The 22,332-nt window shown below is 43.4% G+C and overlaps 1 protein-coding gene across 4 annotated transcripts in view; it reads left to right on the top strand.

Annotated features, from left to right (window-relative positions):
• st7 (suppression of tumorigenicity 7) overlaps window positions 1-22,332 on the top strand; it is a 30,601-nt gene that overhangs the window by 2,114 nt on the left and 6,155 nt on the right. For all 4 annotated transcript variants that reach the window (XM_084477408.1, XM_084477407.1, XM_084477410.1 and 1 more), the window contains exons 2-5: window positions 5,587-5,623; window positions 18,561-18,643; window positions 20,341-20,500; window positions 21,926-21,980. In XM_084477408.1, coding sequence (XP_084333534.1) covers window positions 5,602-5,623; window positions 18,561-18,643; window positions 20,341-20,500; window positions 21,926-21,980 — 320 coding nt within the window. In that variant the 5' untranslated portion in view covers window positions 5,587-5,601. The remainder of the gene's footprint in view (window positions 1-5,586; window positions 5,624-18,560; window positions 18,644-20,340; window positions 20,501-21,925; window positions 21,981-22,332) is intronic.

The following is a 22,332-nucleotide window of genomic DNA, read 5'->3' as shown; positions in this document are numbered from 1 at the left end:
AATACAACTTTAGCAGTACAAGTCATAATTTACTTTTCAAATATGTGTGGTCTGTTAAGAATATTCTAAAACTATTGAGTAATATGGCCTTGATGGTGGCCCTTTTTAATAAGAAGATGGCAGCATGCATGAAGCATAACAGCAACACAAACATTTTGAATCCCCTCAGAAACAGGTGGCAGGTAGTGAATAGAACTAAGAAACAAAATGAGCTGATGTCCGAGAAAAGCTCTGACAGCCATGATGTCGACCAGCCAAACACCGACACAAACATCACAGAGCCAGGCCAGACTGGGGTAGGACCTTTATTTAGCGCCTGTGTGGCGCTTTGGTAATACGATCTACGACAGAAATGTTTCAGGCAGTGCTCGAGAAATGTAATGTGTATTGAATGCTTACCGAAAACTATCGTAAAGAAGTAGCTAAAGTAGCCGTATTTTAATATTATTATGTATCAACAATAATTTATTTCAATTTATCATTATTCTAGTAAATGTCATTAAATAGTTGCAAATACCATCACAATTGACCAGAGTATGAATTCTGGTCCATTTGCTTTTTCTGACAAGCAGTCCAGAAAAGTATTAATTTCATAATAAGCCATAAACCAATCAATTAGTTTGTGTCTACTAACTGAAATGGTGACAATTAGGGTTAGGGTTAGTCAATTATTTACATTATCACAAAGAAGAAAACCACCAGGCAAAAAGAGAAACAACCTAGATTTGTGTCAATTTTTTAGTTTTCAATTTTTTTGTATTTACCTTACAAATATTGCTTTAATACCAGAAATGAAAGCAGCAGATCAGTACATCAAGAACTGAACCAGAGCAAGCCTTTTCCCTCTACGCCTGTTTTACATACTGAGACAGTTTGGTAGATGGTACCTACACCTGCCTGTATTTGAATTTGCTGGAGGTCCTGGACATTTCTAACCATGCAAATAGTTGGACAATGCAAATATATGGGGTATTTTGCCTAATACTCAGAATTCAGTCTTCTCACCTTCTTTTCCATCAAGAGGTTCAAAAAGAAAAGCAAATGGTATTCAAAACATTGGAAAGGCTGTCAGCCTTAATTGACAAAGGTTGATGATTGGTGTGTATTTCTGTTTTGTCCCTTGTTTCTGTACAGGGTGTTTTTAGAGTTAGTAGATGTTGCAGTGGCGACATCTAGCAACAAGCAGTGGCGTTGGGTCAATAGAGGGCGCTAGGGCACCGCCCCTCCGTGAAATATTCACTCTAATATATCTGCCAACTTTGAATAAACTATTATAAATACAAAATAAATCAACAAAAATACAGTGTTTATCCTTGTTTAATTGTGTGATAGACCGTACTTGCCACTGCCAGCATCCATTTAAATGCGTCTGAACGTCAATGATTTGGGCTAGGCTGGTTATTGGTCATTCGAAATAAAGCCCTCCTTCAGGTCAGGGGCGCCGGCCAAGTTGAAGTCAACGTAAGCTTGCAAACTTTTTGCTGTCTATCAAGCAGAGATGCCTTTCATTGGCACAAAAGAAATCGCCCTCGGGTCGCACCAGTGTGCGCCCCAGGCCAATGGTATGGCTTTTCAGTTTTTTTATCACTACATGATTGGACAATTCAGCGTATCGATCAAATAGGTTTCCTCCCTCAGCAGCATTAGCACAACACAACTACAGCAGAGAAGAGATGGATCGCTAACTAGCAGAGAGTTGTAAAAGCACTTTCCACCCATTTCAGTGGAGTAATTGGACTGTTATACTTAAATGGAGCAAGTAAGTTACATATTAATTTAGTCTTTCGGCCTGTAGCATATAAACAAAATAAAGCAACTATCACATATTTCTAACTGTATTTGAAATACACATTGATAGACATCTCAATAGACATTGAGACTCCCAAAAAATGGACGCTATAGGACAGTCATCATGATTGTCCTCAATTTCAGAATAACAACAATGGGTAAGCTTGTATGCTTGTCCAGGCCCTGCAAGTCAGGATGTAGGCTATGAATCTGAATGAATAGTAGGTAATAGGTATTGGCCATCCCCAAAATGCACCAGAATACAGGAAATGAAATCTACCAAATTATTTTTTTTCTGGGGGGACCCCCAGACCTCCAGTTTCTTACTGCACCCCACCAACAATTTTAATCACCAGCCAACACTGGTTGCAAGTATGTTGGGTCCGTGTTTACAGCATCTGAATGGAACTCACCATCTTACACGCGGCGCCTGGAATATGCTATTTTTGCAGCTTTCTCCACCCTCAAATACAGTCCTAGTAGGAAGAAAGACAGTAAGAGCAATCTTCGTTCCAGTGACGCTGTATTACTGTCCTGCGAAACAAATGCCAAAGATGTTGGTATTCCTAGTGTGCATTGGTAAAAACACTCTCAAACTCGAGTCACTGCCCAATTCTAAAAGTTCATATGTATTTTCTTTTTATATTTATTAATTAATTTTTGTCAGATGGTCCCACCAGTTAAGCAGACTAGGCTAGCAAGATGTGTGTAGTTATATTATCCTCCAGTAGGGGTCAGCAGCTCAACAAGCCTTTCCCATTCAGCGGAATGTGCTTTTTTTCTTCATGGTTGACCCAATGATTACTGTCAAATGCAGACTGACCTGTATCAGGGCCCGTGGGTGTCTGTTGGTAGAAGGTGGGGTGATATGTTCTGTTGTCTTAGAGAGCCAGCCACTGCCATCGGATCTGTGGGATCCAGGGGGACCTCTTTGCTGACTCTTGCGGTTTTCCATTAATTTAAGTGTTCTCAGTAGCTTGGATACATATCCACCACCAGCCACATTCTGGTTAACAGGCCAACTCTACCAGAGACCATTTTATTGACAGTCAATTATTGCCTGCCATTAGCCTGGAAATGCAGACCCACATCTAGAAAGCTGTAGGGTCCGGCAACGAGTAATGAAAATGGCCCAACTTGAGGGGTGGCCCCAAGCATGAATTTGAAAATATCACTGCACGCAATTGGATAACACTACGACCAATCAGAAGAATACAAGGGGTGACGTATCCAGACCAGCTGAGCTAACCAATAGATAAGACTTGCCATATCGATCGGTAAAACAGCAAAACGGTAAAACTTTGCAGAGTTTCCTGTGTTGAGTCAAATCAAGCCGCTGATGAGTTAATTCAGTGAGGACACTATGATGATTTAAGGCAACCCAAAGCTGATGTGACTCATTGGGTACCGTGTTGTATCAACAAAAGCTTCCTCCAGACTATTCTTCATCTTTCATGGAAAGTGTGTTAGTGTTCAGCCTTTCTCTATTGTCTCTCCCTCTTCTTTTTTCTTTCCCAAATGCTTGTTTGACATACGCAACAAACATTGCTCTGTGAATGAAGTCGTCAAGTCTGGCTTGATGGTTTTGTCTTTTTTATTTTTTCATTCTCGGCTATCCCTGCCATGTCTTCTCTCTCCCTCACCGGATGGGCAGACTCCTCTTAGGTTATTCCTTTAGTTGCCTAGCAACTCGTAAGAGGGGCTTCTGTGGGAGGTGCTGCCCCCCCCCCTCCCTCGTATGAGAGGGCGGGGGCGGGGTCTTGTGTTATTGTACGGGACTAAGTGGGCCTTGGATGGGACTCGATATAAGAGAGGCCTCGAAATGAGGCACAATACAAGAGCTTGCTCTGCTAGTTCCGAGCGCAGCCCCACGTTTTGTGATAAAGTGGCCGGCCTGCTGTTCCCGAAGTGCCACAGCCCCCCCAGCATCAGCACGCAGATGGGAGTCGGGATTCAGTTGTGTTAGCCACGTGCGACACAGTAAACGAGAAGAGGTGTTTTACAGCTGATTGGCGCCTCCAGTCATATTATCCACTTATTAATCAAAGAAACATAAACATTAAAAAACTTCTACATCTGTTGTTTTGCATAAATCTATTTTTTTTCTTGTTTAATTGACTGAAATCCTTGTGTGATGATGAGATGGCTGTGTCATTTCAGAGAAAGAAACAGAGATGGCAATTATCTTCTGCTATTTGCATCTAACCCTGCCATTGGGCAAAACTGTTTCTCTTTCATTCGCTCCCTTTCTTGATGGCGGAATATCATATAATGGAGTTAAATTTTGACCATGACTATGATACGTGACCTCTGTACCTCCAATTTCATCCCTCAGGCTTTCATGATGGGTCAGTAATTTAAAGCCAGACGAACTGCACACAAGCTGTATGTTCAGCTGTCATATCCTTTTACATGCATCAGGCTCACAGGGCCTCTGAATATCACAGACTGAGCGCTACAGTCAGGACCTGCTGATCCCCAGTCAGATTAGGTTGACACCTGATGGCAATGTGGAAAGTAGGGAAACACTTTTTTCTAAGGTTGTGAAATTGTGGGTGGATACGAATGATTTAGTCTTTCAGCCCTTCATCACACTTCTTTGAGTGAGCACAAATTCCATCATACAAATTTATGAAAAAAACTTCTATATAACCTCTCTCATGACAAATATTTTTATTAAAAAAATTACATTTTCAAGATTGAGGCAGTACAACCTCAGCCACTGCCATCTGTGTATGTGAACTTATTTGACAATACATGGAAGGCAGTCAACAAGGTGAATGTCGGCCATTACCGACAATCACTGATAAATCGGTGCATCCCGACTGAAAACTGTTCTGAGAGCACATCAGAGCCAATGAGATTACGATCGGATTGTACAGCACCATCACACTGCACCCCTTTCTCTATCGTGTGTGACTGTTTACGACGTGTGTGTGTGTGTGTGTGTGTGTGTGTGTGTGTGCGCACAGCATTGTTAAATAAGTGTCCCACTCGCACAATACAAGATTTATTATTTGTGTGTGAGCGCTTCTTTTTGTTGGTCTGTTTTAGAGTAACTACTCCCTCACGCGCTCTTTCTCCCCAGACTCTGGTTCCGATCTTTGTTGGTGCTTCCGATGTCGTTTATAGCATTGTCTTCGGACAGGACAGGCAGGGAGGGCTGTCACTGCTGAATGTGGATGTTACTCCTGGTCTTTTAAGTGTTACCGCCCCTCCTCCTGTATCCACCCTCCCTCCCTCCCCCCTGCTCCACACTCCCCTATTGCAGAGCTGCCGCTCTGACAGCCTCCTCTCGCTAGAAAGCGTGGCAGAGCCATGGAGAGAGGGAGAGACAACAGGAGCTTATAGAGTGAGAGGGAGGCAGCACAAAGGAGGCGTTAGGCTAGCGCATCTCTTGCTTGCTTGCTAGCCGGCTGGCTAGCTAGCCTGCTAGCTGCCAGCGGTGCTCCGTCTGTGGATTAGAACACTCACGTTGGCCTATGGTGGACCGCTGCTTACTGGATGCATTCACCCCCCACTCTATCTCCAAGAGGCCTCCTTTTCTCTGCCCAACGGACTGTGTGTGTGCGGGATTGGGGGGGGGGGGGGGGGGGGCGGGGGGAGGGTGGTTAATCACCCTCAGAGAGCGGAGTGTGTTATCGGTGCGTCTGGGACCGCCACAGCGTGCAGACTGGATGCTTTGTGTGCTCTGAGGACCCCCGCTGTGTGGCTGCCTGCTCATCAACCTCTCCTTCTCTCTCCCCCTCTCTCTTTCCCTCTCCCTCCGTCCCCTCTCTCCCTCTCTCACCACTGCAGCTCCTGGGCCCAGCCATGTTTGGAACAGAGTCCTCATGTAAGTAGCAACGTTATTTCCCAGCTGCGCTTGTGTGTGTATCTGTTCGCACTTTGTGTGTGTGTGTCTGTGTGTGTGTGTGTGTGTGTGTGTGTGTGTGTGTTTAATCAATTGTTCCTGTGTCTTTGTGTTTTGTCCGATGATGGGTCTGCTTTATTCTAGAGGTGGGAGGGATTTTCTCTCCTTGCATCCATCATCCCTTTCTTTCTACTCCTCTCTCTTCTGTCCATTCTGTTTCCGAAGGCAACGGCCGGGAGCTACCATTTTGTGTGCACTCTCTTGTCCTGTTATAGTTCAGTGTTGATATTGTTCGTATTCATACCTATTTTTGCTTGTGTGTGTGTGTGTGTGTGTGTGTGTGTGTGTGTGTGTGTGTGTGTGTGTGTGTGTGTGTGTGTGTGTGTGTGTGTGTGTGTGTGTGTGTGTGTGTGTGTGTGTGTGTGTGTGTGTGTAATATCTTAAGACCTATTGATCGTTTGATTCAGTCAAAAAATTGCCTGTCCCCTGTCTTGCTCTCGCTACTTACTTTCAGTATCTCTATCCCTCTCTCGGTATGGGCCAGTTGACTTTGAAGGGCTGTTTACTCACCCGCTATCTAGCTAAATAGGTCTGTTGATGGTCTATTTGTCCAACATTTCCTGTGATGCTCTGTTCTGCTACATGTGTGAGCTGGAAAGCTTTGTTTGTGTTCGTCAGATACTTCTAGTCAATCGGCCTTGGCCATTAATTTTCATGTGGTGTAGTAATTGTAGTTGTTGTTGCACCATGTGTTACTTGTGGAAACATACGCAAATAGCATTTCAACTGACATGGCATAGAACACAATTGCAGTTTTTAAAGTTGAACTTTTCCAAAAACTAAATCTGGTTATATAAAACAGATGGTTTCAGTCTCTGTTATGAAATGATTTCTTCAGTTTGTTTGTTCAAAACAATACATGCATAAGAGGGAAAACCTATATACATGTAATAATGGTTTAGGACTTCAGTGCACACGTGGCTATTGTTTTTTACCGGCTACAATCCTGTACAACAGTGGAACTGAGCATACCAGCATACCGTCTCTTTGGACCTGGCACATCATTTTAATACATTATGGAGTCGTCTATTTGCAAGTTAACTTTCATATTTGGTTTGCTCTTGTTGCTGCTGTTCACCCAAGCCCCCATGTTAAGCCAAGAGCACTAAATGACCTGCTGGACATGCTGGGATATCCACTCATTGCAACAAATAACACTCAATGGGGGCCATAGCTGATGGACTGCAGCATAAACAAACTACTGAACTAGCATGTTTAGCTTGCTCTTTGTAGCTAGATTCAGTGCTATTCACATTGATTGAAATCGATATAATTGATATGCGTCAAAGGTGGCCAAATCCCACAGTTAGCTTTTCCACTCGAGCATTCATAGGGGATGGTAATTTGTTTGTCAAGTATTTCAAAACATTCAGATTCTGTTAAGTTGTGTAGTGAATAATGTAAAATGGACTGACTTCTAATTGAATCCTTTCTACATATTTTATATGAAACCTCATTTTTTATATAGATATTATGGATACTCATAAGCCTCAGGTTAGGATAATGTTACCCAAAATAGATGGTCACAATGGGATGAAGTCACTTAGCATTAATGGGTTTCTCACAGACACCACAAGCCCTGAAAGGCACCTACAATCAATTTAGCACCTGCGTCACCACTAACGGACCAAAATAACTGTAATCAATTGAAACACACATATGCCTCTCACTCTCCCATTCTCTCACTGACCCCATCCACCCATCCCCCACTTCTCCTTTCAGATCACGGTCTGTGAACACAGAAAATATTCTCATTGGCTGATGCTTCCTCTCTAGCTTTTTACTCTATTGGCTGGTGCAGAGGTTGGGTTACTATGAGGAAGAATTCTCTGAATGTACAGCTATATAGCACCATTTTTTCCAGCTTATGACATCTTCTGTTTAAGATTGACCTGTGTTAGGATTGTATAGTGGTATGTATTAATTGTACTTCATTGATACACGGTTAGGTTTAGCTTGGGGTCAAGTGGTTGGGTTTATGTACAGAAATGTTGCATAAAACACATTTTCATAGCATGAGAAATAGGGTTACTTCCTCTGTCAATGAGAATGTGTGCACCGTATTTCAGTTTCCAATTTAAAAGAAAAACAAACAACAACTAAGAACAGCAGACTATATGGAGACGGAGACACAGATTTAGCCTGCATCCAATTATGTATTCTCCAACTACAGGTCAAATAATGTGGTTTAAAGAGAGCGTTTAAGCACTGCAACTGCTTAAAAAGATCCTTACTTCCTTGCATACTAAAGTAAATTAGTGCATTATATAATTGATGGCCAAGTTATATTAATACCATTGCTATATTCATTAATTCAGGTTTATAATCAAGAATCATTTTTGGAAACGACCCTGAGTATATTCCTGTGAATCCGGTTGTTTCGAGCACCTTTGTGCAACTGTATTCTTGTATAATAGCGTGTACAAATGTGTTGAGCAAGTACAGTTTTGGTGTTATCCCAATGATCCCTCATCATCACGCAAACTAATATCTCCCATCAAAACTTTGCTTAGGCCATCATCAAAGAGTGCAAGCTATTTTATTATGATGATAGGGATGGTCTGTAAGGTCGGTGTATATTATCTGGGATCTTTTTGATTTGCAACCCGTTTTTCGATTTGACGGGAGGAAGAGCGATTCAAACCTGTGACGGCCGCAAAGGTGTCTCTGCCTCAGCCGTCTGCCTTATCTCGACAGCTCTGCTTCATCTTTGAGAAGCGGAGGAGTTTTTCTGTGGAAAAGCACACAAATGGCTTTTCCAAGGTTGATTGTGAATAGGAGCACCCAGGAGGAGACGGCAGATCAATGGTTGACAACATGACGGAAACGTAGTGTTTTGAGGGCCTCTTAGCTGCATAATTGGCTCACCACTACAATAAAGTCATTATTAATGTGTTTTGGGAAAACATCTTGGCTGGCTGCAATAATTAGCTTTTAAAATGTAAAGGAAAGAATTTGGAAGAAGAATTCAGGCAGTAGCCTCGCTTCATGATGCTAGGCGAAGTTTAGCTTGTTGGTCATAGCTGAGCCTGTCAAGACATTATCCTCCATCTCCGGCTGTTTGCTGGTTTATCTCACCTTTAGCTGAGAAAGTCGCATTTAGTTAGGTGTGTGCGTATGTCTTCGTAAGTTAGGTAATTTAAACACATTCATTTAAGCTGTATCGCTGTCTGAGTGCTCGGAAAAGTGATTCATTCAACACTCATCTGTTCATCCATAGGGGGGTGTGTGTGTGTGTGTGTGTGTGTGTGTGTGTGTGTGTGTGTGTGTGTGTGTGTGTGTGTGTGTGTGTGTGTGTGTGTGTGTGTGTGTGTGTGTGTGTGTGTGTGTGTGTGTGTGTGTGTGTGAGAATCAACGTGCATTCCAGGTGCTGGGGGACATAGAGTGAGGTGCTCAGTCAAAATGGCCATTTGATGGAAGCCAAACAGCACCATGACGCAGAGCAGCTGCCTCTGTTGCCGTGGCAACCCTGGCGTAAGAGAGCCAAAACGGTGGTGGGATCGTGTTTCTGTGGTTACTGCTGACTACTGCTATTTTGGTCTTCCGACTTCAGATAGTTGCTGGAACGTTGTCAACCTAAAGAGCGCTTTATTCCAGATGATTCCAGAGAATCCGAAGGGATATTCCCCTATCAATTTTTTATCCTAGCATAACTACACCCCTAGATGATAATACTTGAAAACACACCTCAACATTAAGTTCTTTAATGGTTTTGCCTTCATCCAAACCATTTTTTTTTTATGTGGGACATTACGACTTGAGGAAATCTATACGCATTATCTGGGTATAGTGGTGGTCCAATTCACCCGAGGGACACCACAGAAATGTGGGACCGTTTTGAATTGCATCACATAATTACTTTTTCCTTTTTTAGAAGCAAATATATCGAGACAAAAAGCAACATCTAAAGTAGGAATGCTGCTCATTGTTTGTTCATCATTTTACCTTACTCAACTGTTGAAATCAAATCGGGGTCTCCCTCAGTCTGTGGATTGAAAGTAAATGTGAAACCAGGTTGTTATTTTGAATGAAACATACTGTACACATTCTGCCATGAAACACGGAATGGAAAGCCATGCATGTGATTTATCCTCACTGCTTCATCAAGCTTTGCCCCAACCGATGGCAGTTTTAAAAATCAAGTATTAATACAATAATTACAGCCGACCGTACCATTTGACGTTTAAGCTGTGGGATGCCATCTTTTGTTGTTTCATAACAAGCCAACTGAATCATCTACGATGATTAGACACACTGTACTGTCAGCTAAACCAAGCCAAGCGTTACTTCAGACAAAATCTATGTAAAACAATTGCTTTTAATACCAGACATCATCTGGCATTTTTCTACTTGAACAAACTGTATCCTTGTTTGACAAACAGCGGCTTCTGTCTGCCATCCAGAACTGAAGTGCTGCCGGGTCCTAACTCGGTTATGACTCGTATCATGAAACTGGGTTTTTAAAGGAGAATTTCACCGGTGGAGACATGAATCTGTATTGAAAGTGGGTCATATATGTAGTCGAATAGTAACGTAAATTTCTAATTTGGTGCCTTCTTGACTGAGAAAAGGCAGACAGTGACTTTTTGGCGCTTGAGGACTGAAGACAACTTCCACAATGCCAATCATCATTCACTCCCTGAGGGACGTAACATAACAGCCAATCAGTGTTCACTCGCTGCAGTCCAGAGTGAATGTAGCAGGAGGAGAAAGTGATTGTTGTCATTTGCAGACGCCAGGAGCTCTATATCTCAATAATATAATAATATAATATATTATATAATATATAGGCATCTATATAATATAATATCACGGCCAAAAGCTGTGTTTGCCTTCGGATGATATTATGTATTAAAGACTGCGTTGGGTTCTCGGACATCTCTGGTACTTCCACAACAAGAGCACAATTTGGATGAAATGGGTGGAAAATAATGTACTGTGTCGGACACGGGTGCGGGTCGGGTCGGACGCCTGAACAGCGCAGGTCGGTCGCGGGTTTTGCGATTGCGAGCGAGACTTCTCCGGTGCTGGATACGTTATTCAGGAGCGGAGGAGTCAACTAAAACCATCCACAGTGGATGATGTGCTTTTTTTGCACAGCAATCTGAAGCACCACGCCAAACACCAGGTAGTGTAATTCCCAGGCATTCCATCTAATGTGTCTAACTTTCCTTCGGTTGCAAGTCGGGCGTCAATATCAATTTATAGTGGAATGTAATTCGTGGGTGCGGGTTTGCAAAATAAGACCCGTGTATTGATTCTCGGCCATGGTGGAGAAGGAATTGGGGAAAAAACTTTGGCTTTGACTCTCTTAAGTCCTGATTGGACCACGACTTCAGATTGATGTGCAAGGACCAGAGACGTTGGAGAACCCGACGCAGTCGTTTATTCATAAATTCATCCAGGTGCACACAGCTTTTGGCCGAGATATTATATATTATATTATAGAGGTCTTTATATTATATTATATTATATTATTTAGATATAGAGCTCCAGGTCTCCCGGCGGAGCTCCCGGAGTGTTCTAGAATATATTATAGAACACGGCCAAAAGCTGTGTGCGCCTGCGTCCGGATGATATTATGAATAAACGACTGCGTCTCTGGTAGGCTACTACATCATTGCTTCTTTAGCGCTCGAGTGATCTACCGGTCACACGGTAACGTCAACATCCATACCGTAGCGCAAATTCACACCGGTGTACTCTCCATTTATACCATAAACCCATAAGTCCCACCCACTGGAACTAGTGCTTATAGTTTTTTAGAGCCCCCCCACCCCCTCATACACTGTCATTTTGCGAGGTAGATACGGATCTCTCCCATCTCAGGGGAAAATTAGGGAATGATGCAAGACCATTCAAAAAATATGAAATATGATGGGTTTCTATCGATACAAAGCTTAATGCAAATGGCGGAAGCGTCCCTTTAATGGTCCCAGTGTACATATGACTGGCCAACCCAGTTTGGGTGAAGTTAAACTACATGGTAATTTTACCCTTGGCCCTTCAATTGGTTGGGTGTGACTTTGATATGGTTGAATTGTCTTGCACCATCGCAGAGCTCCAAACAGTTTTATATTAATCAAATGCCATGTAATTTAATCACAGTGTGTATACTAGTCACCACTTAGTTGGTGTGCTTATAAAGTCATTTCCGTACTATTCTGTCTGGTTTGTTATTGCTTTTAAGAAAGATGGTCACAGCAAGCTAACTGGCATATAAACAGACATGTGAGTGGTTTAATCTTGTATTATTTACTCTACCTATGGTGTAGGAGGGAGAGATATTGGGTTGGCGCAGAATGATTTGAATCAGGACTGTGTTCTCCTTGACTGAATCCAATTGGGGTATTGTAGAATGCTCTCAGAATAGCTGCCTTTGGTTACCGGCATCAGGCATGGACAAACAAACCGCTTTTTCCTCTGACATTTCTATTGTTAATTTTCTGTTTATGCTCTCCTATAATTTTGTTTTAGCGTCCCAGTGCGTAGAATTCAACTAGCGGTGTGATAGCAGATTCCAACCATCTGAATTTATCTGAACAATGTAGTTACGTTTCTCAGCACATATTCCTCCTATGGCAGCCATAGTGGTTAACTAAATTCACAGACCTATAATTATTGCTCTGCGTTGTATGTATTGATAATTTATCTCAATAGCAGTCGGCACTACAAGCCATTGTTTACTTGTACCGCAGTAGGTGAATAGAGGTTGCTTTTGGTAACATGAAGGTGTACAGTTTCATCATAACAGTTTTTCTCAGAAAAAGCGGTAGCCTACTTTCAGTTTTGGAAACGGAAACAACCTAAAAAACGAACGTCTCCAGTACATGGATGTATTCAAATAAAATGCACACCCACTCATCATAATCCTCCTCATCCGGGAATAGCCATTCGCAACGCTATTTTATACTTGGATTAAAAAGTGTGTGAAACTCTGTTATAATTGAATCCTCTGGAAAATGGCAGTGAAGATGGCACATGCTCATCTTCACTGGCAATATTATGTGTGTCTGAGAGAAGGTTAAGCTTCTCGGACACTCAGAGTATAACGCCACGGTGTGGGTGGATGTGATGAACTCCGTACTGGCCAGCATATTATTTTTGATTGCCACGTCCAAGAGAGGGTTAAGCTTCTAGGACACTGGTCCATGACGCCACGGTGTATGTGTGGATTTGTGGACCCCCGTCAACCAGTGGTCGATTTTGATGTCTTAGAGGGGGGTTAAGCTTCTCAGACATAGTATAATGCCACGGTGTATGGCGCATTTCATAAACCTAATTGCTCATTATTACACTCCTACACAATGATGATGCTTAAAAAAAAATCACGACTGGGTCGTGGCCATGGGGACAACACGCCCCCCTCCTTCCTAGAACTTGGAGCCGGGGTTCTCTCCAGTGCTGTTCTTGGCTACTGTAACATGGTCCGCTCCATGGAAGAGGACAATCACCTAGATATAATAGGCTCATTCTAAGGTGGTGAAAACACGATTCTGACTTTCATGGGAGTATACACTAATTCAACTACTTTCTGCCAGATGCTACTGTGAAATGAAAATGATGAAACATGTTTTTAAATTCATGTGATTCATTCTTTGTGTACGCCATGTGTCACATGCACAAATTTGCATATCATCTTCTTCCGTCTGGCTACCTGGGCCTTGTTAAGGTTTGTGGATGAGGAAGAAAGTCCAGTGCTCTGATATTAGCGTCAGTTAGCTTGGATCTTGTTAAGGAAATGCCTCAATCGGCCATCCAACATCCCCTTTTTAAAGATAGAGAGAAGTCCCTTGGGTCGGTTTGTGAGTCCTATTAAACCTAATAACTTGCCCATAGCATGTAGGTGCTGTGTAATTCAAACTTAAAATATTGGAAATTGCTGCTTAAACAAGTCAATATAGTTCACACGTGTGTTTTTTTACACTACTTGTTAAACCGGTTGTCTTCAGCTCAGAAAGTATGAAAAGCATAGTTATAGGACTTTTTTTTGCATATTTTTGTCAAGGAATAGGAAGTTACAAATCCTGGCATGCAGATGTCTCTCACAAATGATTTACAAAGGACTACACTGTCTCCTTAGTCTTACGTCATTCTCATCATGGAGAACTTTAATAGGGATGAAAAATCCATCAATGCTCCAAGCGTAAAACCTTCTTATATTTTTTTAAAAGAAGGCAGATGGCCAGCACTATAGCTATCTGCCTAGAACTGTTTAGTTTCTTTGAAAGCTAGGCAGGGCTGGCCTAGTCCATTCTTGGATGGGAGACCAGTTGGTGCTGGTAGAGGTGTTGGTGGGCCAGCAGGGGCTGCTCATCTCCTACATTATATCCCTAATGCCCCGAGACGAGCACTAGGTCCTGTCAAAGATCACAGTCTTTCGGATTAGATAATAAACCAAGGTCTTGACTCCTGACTGGTCAGATCCCATGGAAATCATCGCAAGGGTATGCACCCCGGAGTCTTGGCCAAATTCCACCATTCATACCAACATGGCCCCCTTATCATCCCCTAATCTCTAATTGGATTGCATCATGCCACACCTCTCCAATGGGACAGCCTGTGTGTGGTGAGTGTCACGCAGGTGGGTGCTACACACTGGTAGTGAATCAAGGAAGACTGAGTCTTCACTTTTTTTGAGACACTTCAGCTACTGGACATTATGCTAAGATAGACACGTTAGAGACATAAGAGAAAGGTCCCTAGGTCATGTCCTAGAGATTAAACCGTACTTCTTTATCCTTGACGTTTAAACTAGGGAGGGACTTGACCTCCGTTCCCTTTTTGGAAGGATTCACAGAGAGGTTACTAAGGAAGGCCTTCTACGGGAAGTGAAATGGCATTGATTTATGACTTTATCCAAGAGGACTTCAGCCTTTATAAAGAGCTAAAAAATAATGAAATGTCTGTTTGAGTTTTTTGTTGAGTTTTTTGTTGTCAGAACCAACATTTGTGAACATACCACCGCTAACACAGGGGTGAGTGTGGCTCTTGAGTTCCTTCTATCTGGAGGGCCGAATGACCTCTATTTTGGTTCTGCCAAGGAGGACCTGCTCTCCGGCCGTGTGACAAGAAGAGACCAGGGTGATCCTACAAGTGTATTCCACTAAAGAGGAGCAGGATCAGTTGAGTGTATACAAGCAGTCCCTGGGCTCTCTCTGTGAGTGAAGATATGAAGAACTGTCTGGTTGGTTTTTATTCCGTTATCCTTCAGATAACTCATTTCAGCAAATTTTCTTCCCCACGGTGAATTGAGTTGCTCTACCTCTTTAGATTCTTTTTTAGCATTCGTGATCTGTTGTGTATCCAGATAGATTAAAGAGAGCCTCGGCTTTAGCATTTAGTCTGAGCAAAGTATTTCAAACAAGTTAAAATTGCACAAAAGGATCTTTTGATTTAATGTAAAGACTAGCCAAGGTGACATTCACATTACTCTACTCATAAAAGAAAGAAAATAAAGAAAGGGGAAACCGAAGCAGATTGGTGCTTAAGACAAGCATCATCACAGCCATGACTGATGGAATGATAAAACCTACTTTAACGGCAATAAATCAATATTAACTATAGTAATCCAATAGAGGAGGAACCCCATGGAGGGACTAGCTGTAAGGAACAGATCTCTTGCTGTAAGGAACAGATACATTGGTGGTGATTTGTTATGTTGTTGACAAGCCCAGCACTACTGTGCTTGGATCTGACAAAAAGCCAGTAACAAACCAGTTTTCTGTGCCACCAAGCCTTCAATTTCATTTCAACATGTGCAACATGCAGCCCTCTACTGATCAACAGGAATAGATTCATATCAAATGAATAACACATTTTGTGCGCTGCTGTGTAAATAAAACATGGATTGTGAATTTGAGATTCAAATCTTTGAGACGGTTTTATTAGTGTGGCTCACACAGACACACACTGTGCTCGACTGCTTCACGAGGTGAGGCACTATTGTAGAACATTAAGGCTGTTCAATTTTGGCAGACTGAATCTGTAGGTCATTACTGAGAGGACTCCTTCACGCGTTCTGCTGTCGGGGCATTGAGAGGTTGTCATGGTTACCTTTTCAGGAAGAGGCCAGGCAGCCCCGCCTCCCCCAGAACCTCCCCCTTCTCATTAAATCCTCAGATATTGATTGGCTGTGCTCTGACCAAAGCCCCCACCCCCCCTCCCACCCGCCCTCCTTTATTCCGTTACTAGAGAGAAAGCTGTACAACAACGTTTCACAATCACACAGGCCTTGCCGTCGCTCAAAGTATACCAGCCAATCTGGGGCCAGGCTGTAGGCGTGTCCTGGTGCGAGGGGTTCTGGTGGTGGGGGGGGGGGTGAGGGGGGAGCTGGGACGTGGGGAGGAGAATACACAAAACCTTGTTTGTACATCCAAGCGAAACCACAACCGAGATGGTTAGCTGCTGAGCGCTGCTCCAGCCTGAAGCCAGCGAGCAGCCGGCGCGGGGGACGTGTTTGAGGTGGCTGGCCTGGTTGTACGTGGCTGTGGGAGGGAGCCTGATGAAGCAGTGGATGGATGGGTTCTGTTCTGTCAGATGGTAACACGTAATTTTGTAATTTTGTGTGTGTGTGTGTGTGTGTGTCAGAGTTAGTTGTATGGGTTTGTGTGTGTATAAGAGGGTGTGTGTGGCCTTTGTTGTGTACGACAGGTGGCTTGTGAATTCAAGTCAATGGTTTGTGGTGTTTTAGGTCATAGTTCAATGTTTGTAAGGGAGAATATGCTGCCTTTACAGTGTGTGTGTTAATTAATTCAATGTGTTAGTTTACATAGGGTGTATGTCTTTGTGTACTAATGGTATTAGGGTGTACCTGATGTGGGTGTACAAATACAATTTTAATCTATTTGATTTACCATTTCATTGGAATTATGTTGATTATAAAAACAAGCATAAAGTGTATTTTATTTTACAGGATAATTTATGCTTTTCTATATATATATTTCAGTTTTGGCATTGTTCTGCGATCAGATTGAGTTGGACTATCTTTCACTGCATGCTTACCATGCAGGGAGTTCAACCGTGTACATGGTGCTAAGGGTGTGTGGGAGGATCAGATCGAGAGGAAATATCAATGAGGATTCTATAACCAGCCATTCTTTGTTCCATAAAGACCCTGTTGATAGACAGATGCGGCACTTGTTAGTAGTGGTACTCTTTTTTTTTTTTTTTTACTTTTTAAGTGTCTGCGTGCGTATAAACATACTTTTGTGTGTTTGGATGTGTTCATTTCCCACACTGGCTGGGGAGGTCAGGGCTGATCCTTCATCCTTGACAGACTCTAATTAAGCCATTAATCTACCGGCCATACAAGTCAAGTGCCTAGGTGTGCACACGTGTATCTATTGTCAATGTTGTGGATGCCAAATCAGATAAATAAGAGTCAAAAAGTGGCAATAGTTTTGAGTTATGAAGGGTTGTAGTCAAATTGGTGACAATTTTACTGATGCATTGATCATTTATGTAGAGGTATAGCCATGCTGATTAGTGTCAACGTAGTAGACACATGACCAGAGTGGCTTTACAAAAACATCCCGTTTGAGTAGAGCGCTTCATGTTGAAATTGTTTGCGATCTATCTATTTATGTATGGAATAGTGTGTTTTATCATCAGTATCGTGTGGAATAGTGTGTATTATCATTCTGATCAGCATTGTGTGGAATAGTGTATTATCATTCTGATCAGCATTGTGTGGAATAGTGTGTTTTATCATTCAGATCAGCGGTCTTCTCTTCAGTAAAGGTCATTGTCTCCTAGCTTGTGGTGACATTTAGGCTGTGAGCATGTGGGGGAGGGGGTCACTGGACACGGCCCTACAGATGATCTCGGACTCGGAAGGCATTTTTCACAAATGGTCATAATCGGTTTGAAGCCTAAACAGCTCCCAGGTCTTTTAGACAAGTATTTTTTGTGGTGTGTAGTCTCACTGTATTGTATACTGAAGTTCTAACCTTATTTACTCTCTCTTTGGACTCTCTTATCTAATTTTGACGGTCCGTCCCCCATGATCCATGTGATGCTGATGGATGGTGGTGGATCATTGTGCTGTTGAAGCGTCTCTGTGGTACCCGGTCACAGTAGTGGGAGTTCACTGAAACAAGCCTCTCTCGTGTTGTCTTTTAGCAACCCCTTCGATTATCTGAACAGAACTCGACGTGTACGTAACAGATGGTTTGCTTTCGCGGTCGCCCATCCAATTGGCATGTAACCCTTGCAAGTGTGTGGGCCTGTGCTCGAGATAAAAATATCCACGGAAAAACAAATGTCTTATGCAATGCATGAGAGAAGGAGATGGGTCTCTCTCGCTCTCGCTCTCTCGCTCGCTCTCTCAAAAACCATGCTGGGATTATTTACATCCCCTAGCACTGTATTACCATATAGTAAACATATTTACACCGTGTAAGCTAGACGGGGGGGAATACATTATGCGCAAAAGATGTTCAAATGTTGTCATCCAAAAGTAACATTGATATCTTCTTTTTGGTGGAAAGAACCGGTGGGAACGCCCTAGATGGATAAAGACTGTCTGTTCCCCATACTGAATGAGTCTTTTGCGTGTTTGATAACCGCAGTGATGGAAAGCAGCAAAATAGAAAGATAATACTATACTCAACTATGGGTATTTTACATAATTAAAATCATTTTACAGATAAAATACTGTGGCACGGAGCGGTCAAAACCACTGGTGGGGGCCTGTGCAAAAATCAGGGTGTCCGTGACACAACGATTATTTGTGTTGCCATTTTTTGAGTTTTCTTTCTTCTTGGACGCTGTTCTGACGATGATTAGACATTTAAATGCGTATTGAAATGATACCCTGCTAATGCTGCTGTGTTTCTTCTTCCTGTCTCCCTTGCAGTAAGCATGTTTCTCAACACCCTGACGCCCAAGTTCTATGTGGCTTTGACTGGCACCTCGTCCCTCATATCAGGACTTATCCTGGTAAGGCCCGCCCTCCTTTCCCCACAGCTGTGCACCCCTCCGTTTATTGCGGGCTACTGATATTGGTGGCACTAGTAATCCATGTCGATGTGTATTTGAGAGGCAGACACCGGCTCTCCCGCTATTGACAAGAGGTATCGATATACGTATTGATATCTCCTCACAGACCACTTGGAGAGGATCATTGTTTGATGCAGTCAGCTTTCATTGACTCTGGCTCTGCAGTTCTATAGCATGTTTGTGGATTTAGTTTATTTTTACCTCAATGCTGTCGTTCGTTCCTGAAGTCAAACGCATCCCTATTCATTATGTCCCGTTTGTACTCCGGGTAAACACTAATATCAAGCACCAACACACTCATAGTTGGGGACGGTCTTGATCTGGAGAGCGAGATCGGGCAAGGAACACAAAGTTGCCAGTTCCATTTCCCTGGGGCTAGGGGAGTATAGGGAACCCCATTGCTCACAGCCCGGGACCCTCGGGCATGTTGTTGGTGTCGTGTTGTGTCCTACGGGTGTATTGGTTTGATGGAGGGACGGAGCAGCAGTGGGGAGGGACAGAGTGCCGGTCTCTAGCCTTAAATTGGTGCACTCTGCGGAGCTAAGGGCCCGGCGCTGTGCTCACCTCTGTTTCCATGCGGCTCCACAGTGGGGCCGTAGTGCAGCTTCAGCTAAACAACTGTAGCACCTCAGCTGGAAATTAGCAAGTGGTTGGGCTCAAGAGAACCCGACCCTGCAGGCGCAACACCCACAGATACACTCGCACACACGCACACACGCACGCACACACAGCTTCCCCACAAAAAATAAGTTGCGTGCGCACACTCAGCTCCTCAGCGAAAACACTTGCGCACACACATGACTTGCCCACAGAAACACTTCACACACAGCTCCCCCACAAACAAAATTCTCACACACACACACACACACACACACACACACACACACACACACACACACACACACACACACACACACACACACATTCCCCATTAAAAAGAACAAACATGTGGACCATTTGGAAAAAGACTATAATAAAAAACTGAGGTCACATGATCGATAAGCCAATGAACTGACAGCCCATCCAGGAGAAAGCCAGGCTAAAATAGTCTCGCCTAATGGGATGGATTATAATCACTCACATCATGCACTAAGCAATGGGGACATGTTTATACGATGCAACTGTAGTGAGTACTAGAGCAGTGAATACAGTAGAAGAGTGATGGGACTAGGCAGGGGATGCAGTTGTACAGTGAATACTGTTATACTGATATGATATAATACTGATATGGGTATTGAAAAAGGCAATAAATGTGGAAATATTAAGTGTTTTAAGTACAGAATAGGGTTATTTGGTTTTAAGTTGCAAATATTTTCCTTTTTGCATTGTACAACCACAATTCTGCAATTGAATACTGCCATTAATTCTTCTAGGAAGTGCCATGATCATCAGCATGCTGTTAGGGAAGGAGCTTAATCTTCCCAGGGTTTAGGAAACTGCAAGAAGCATGACTATAAACTGCTGTATTTGATTGTGAAGTCATTTTTCTCATGGGCGTGGTATTTTATAGAAAATAACCCATGCACAAAGTTAACAAACAATACAACAATAAAAGCAGGGATAGTAATTAGACCTGCCATTCATGTGTTTGGTGTACGCCTGGCTCTGTGTGTGTGTGCATGCCTGTGTCTCATCAGATCTTTGAGTGGTGGTACTTCAGGAAGTACGGGACTTCCTTCATCGAGCAGGTGTCCGTGAGTCACCTGCGCCCCCTGCTGGGCGGAGTGGACAGCAGCGCCCCCACCAACACCACTACCAGTAATGGGGAGGCCGACTCCAGTCGACAGAGTGTGTCCGGTAAGAACACTTAAACATGTCCGACACCATCGACCCGGGCTGTCGTAACTGATGTGGCTGCGTGCGGCCTCTCGAGCGACTGGCACTTTAATGTTGGACCGAGTACAACACGTTCTGCCCGATGACTTGACCCATATGAGAAATAATGAAAAGCCAGCCTTCAGCTTATTGGTTTGCTTGCATTGCTATCACATTACTAGGCTTGTGCAGCAGCAAGATGTGTGGTTCCAGGAGGCGGTTTGGCCCCTGCTGGTCCTCGTGACTTATCAAGTGTGAAATGTAAACCAAATGCACAGCCCACTCTGTAACAGTGCAACAGGATACCGTGGGGGCGGACTAATCACTGGACGGATATGGGACAGGTGTCCATTGATCGGTCAGAATAGCGTAGTTGGAGGACACCCCAGCAATCAATACATAGTTCAGACACGATCACAAACCCGTGTCTGTTTAAAAGGGTAAAAAGTACATTTCCGTTTCATGTTCTCTTCTAAGTGTAGAGTTGCACTCTTAACCCTGCCACTGGGAACGTTGTGTTCCAACCAATGAGATACACACTAGACTACACTAGATAACACTAACGTGTTTGCAATTAAAAGTGTGTGTGTGTGGGTGTGATTATAATTGAAAACACATTAATATTAGTTGTACCGCTATCTCAAAGTGATCCATTCATCACTAATCTGTGCATCCATCAATGTATTTATACTCTGTGCTGGGGACTGATTGATTTGCAATAAAAAATCGAATGCTAAAGCCAAGGTTTTGTTCTTTACCAACAGTATTTACTATGTGCGATAAACAACTGCATCGAATTGCCGCTCCATACGAACACTTGCAATCAGTACGACCGCCGGCAATCCCATTTGGGTCAAATCCAAGCTATATAGGGAAAATAAAGAATTGGACCATTGTGATGTTTTAATTGAACGTTAAGAAGAAGAGACGGATGTGGTGCTCTGGTAATTACAAAAAAATCCCCCCCAGTCCACCAGATGTAAACACATGAGGCTGACTAGACCCAGCCCCATTCCCTCACATAAAGCAGAGTGGGGAGTGAGTCTGGGAGGTAATGGGATAAAAGATCCATGTAAAAGCAATGCTCGTGTTATTAAGCGTAAAAGAACCCAATCAGAGTGAGCATTCTCGCTCTCTCTCGCTGCTATGATAGTGTGAGGTACATTACCCCTATAGTCATATCGAGATATAACATGATCATATTGATCGATACCGATTACTATTGATCATTCTAATGACCTAAAAAGACTAGGAGATGGAACAGAACAGGTCCACACATACCTCCTCTTCTGCTCTTTAGAGTCCCTCTAAAGCACTGGCAGGGATTTAGTGTCCACACTATAGCTGACACTTATCCCCCTTCTCTCTCTCTTGCTCTCTCTCTCTCGCTCTCGCTCTCTCTCACAGAATGTAAAGTGTGGCGAAATCCCCTGAATTTATTTCGGGGCGCGGAATATAACAGGTGAGTGGCAGCCGAGCTTAAGGGGTGTGCCTGTGGAGGCATGTGCACGTGGAGGCGTGTGCATGTGGAGGCGTGCACCACAATTCCCATCGCGTCGCAGCCGTTCAGCCTTTGGAGTCTGTGCACAAAGGGGTGGCTCCGCCCCCGCCTCGCCGTCTTTTATCGGGCTGTCGGAGCGACTCATGCGCGCTCCTTTTGGTCCCCTCGTATCTTTCTCCCGCCGCCGTTATGCAATGGCGGCTGTCCCCATTGCTCCAGCCTCTCCCTACCGTGCACTGACTGTACCCACGTTGTTCTCTCTCTCTCTCTCTCTCTCTCTCTCTCTCTCTCTCTCTCTCTCTCTCTCTCTCTC

This window comes from Micromesistius poutassou, assembly GCF_964030765.1.
Source record: "Micromesistius poutassou genome assembly, chromosome: 13".
In the NCBI taxonomy this organism is placed as follows: Eukaryota; Metazoa; Chordata; class Actinopteri; order Gadiformes; family Gadidae; genus Micromesistius; species Micromesistius poutassou.
Note: the sequence above shows the minus strand (reverse complement) of the source record. Positions and strands in the feature narration are given on the sequence as shown.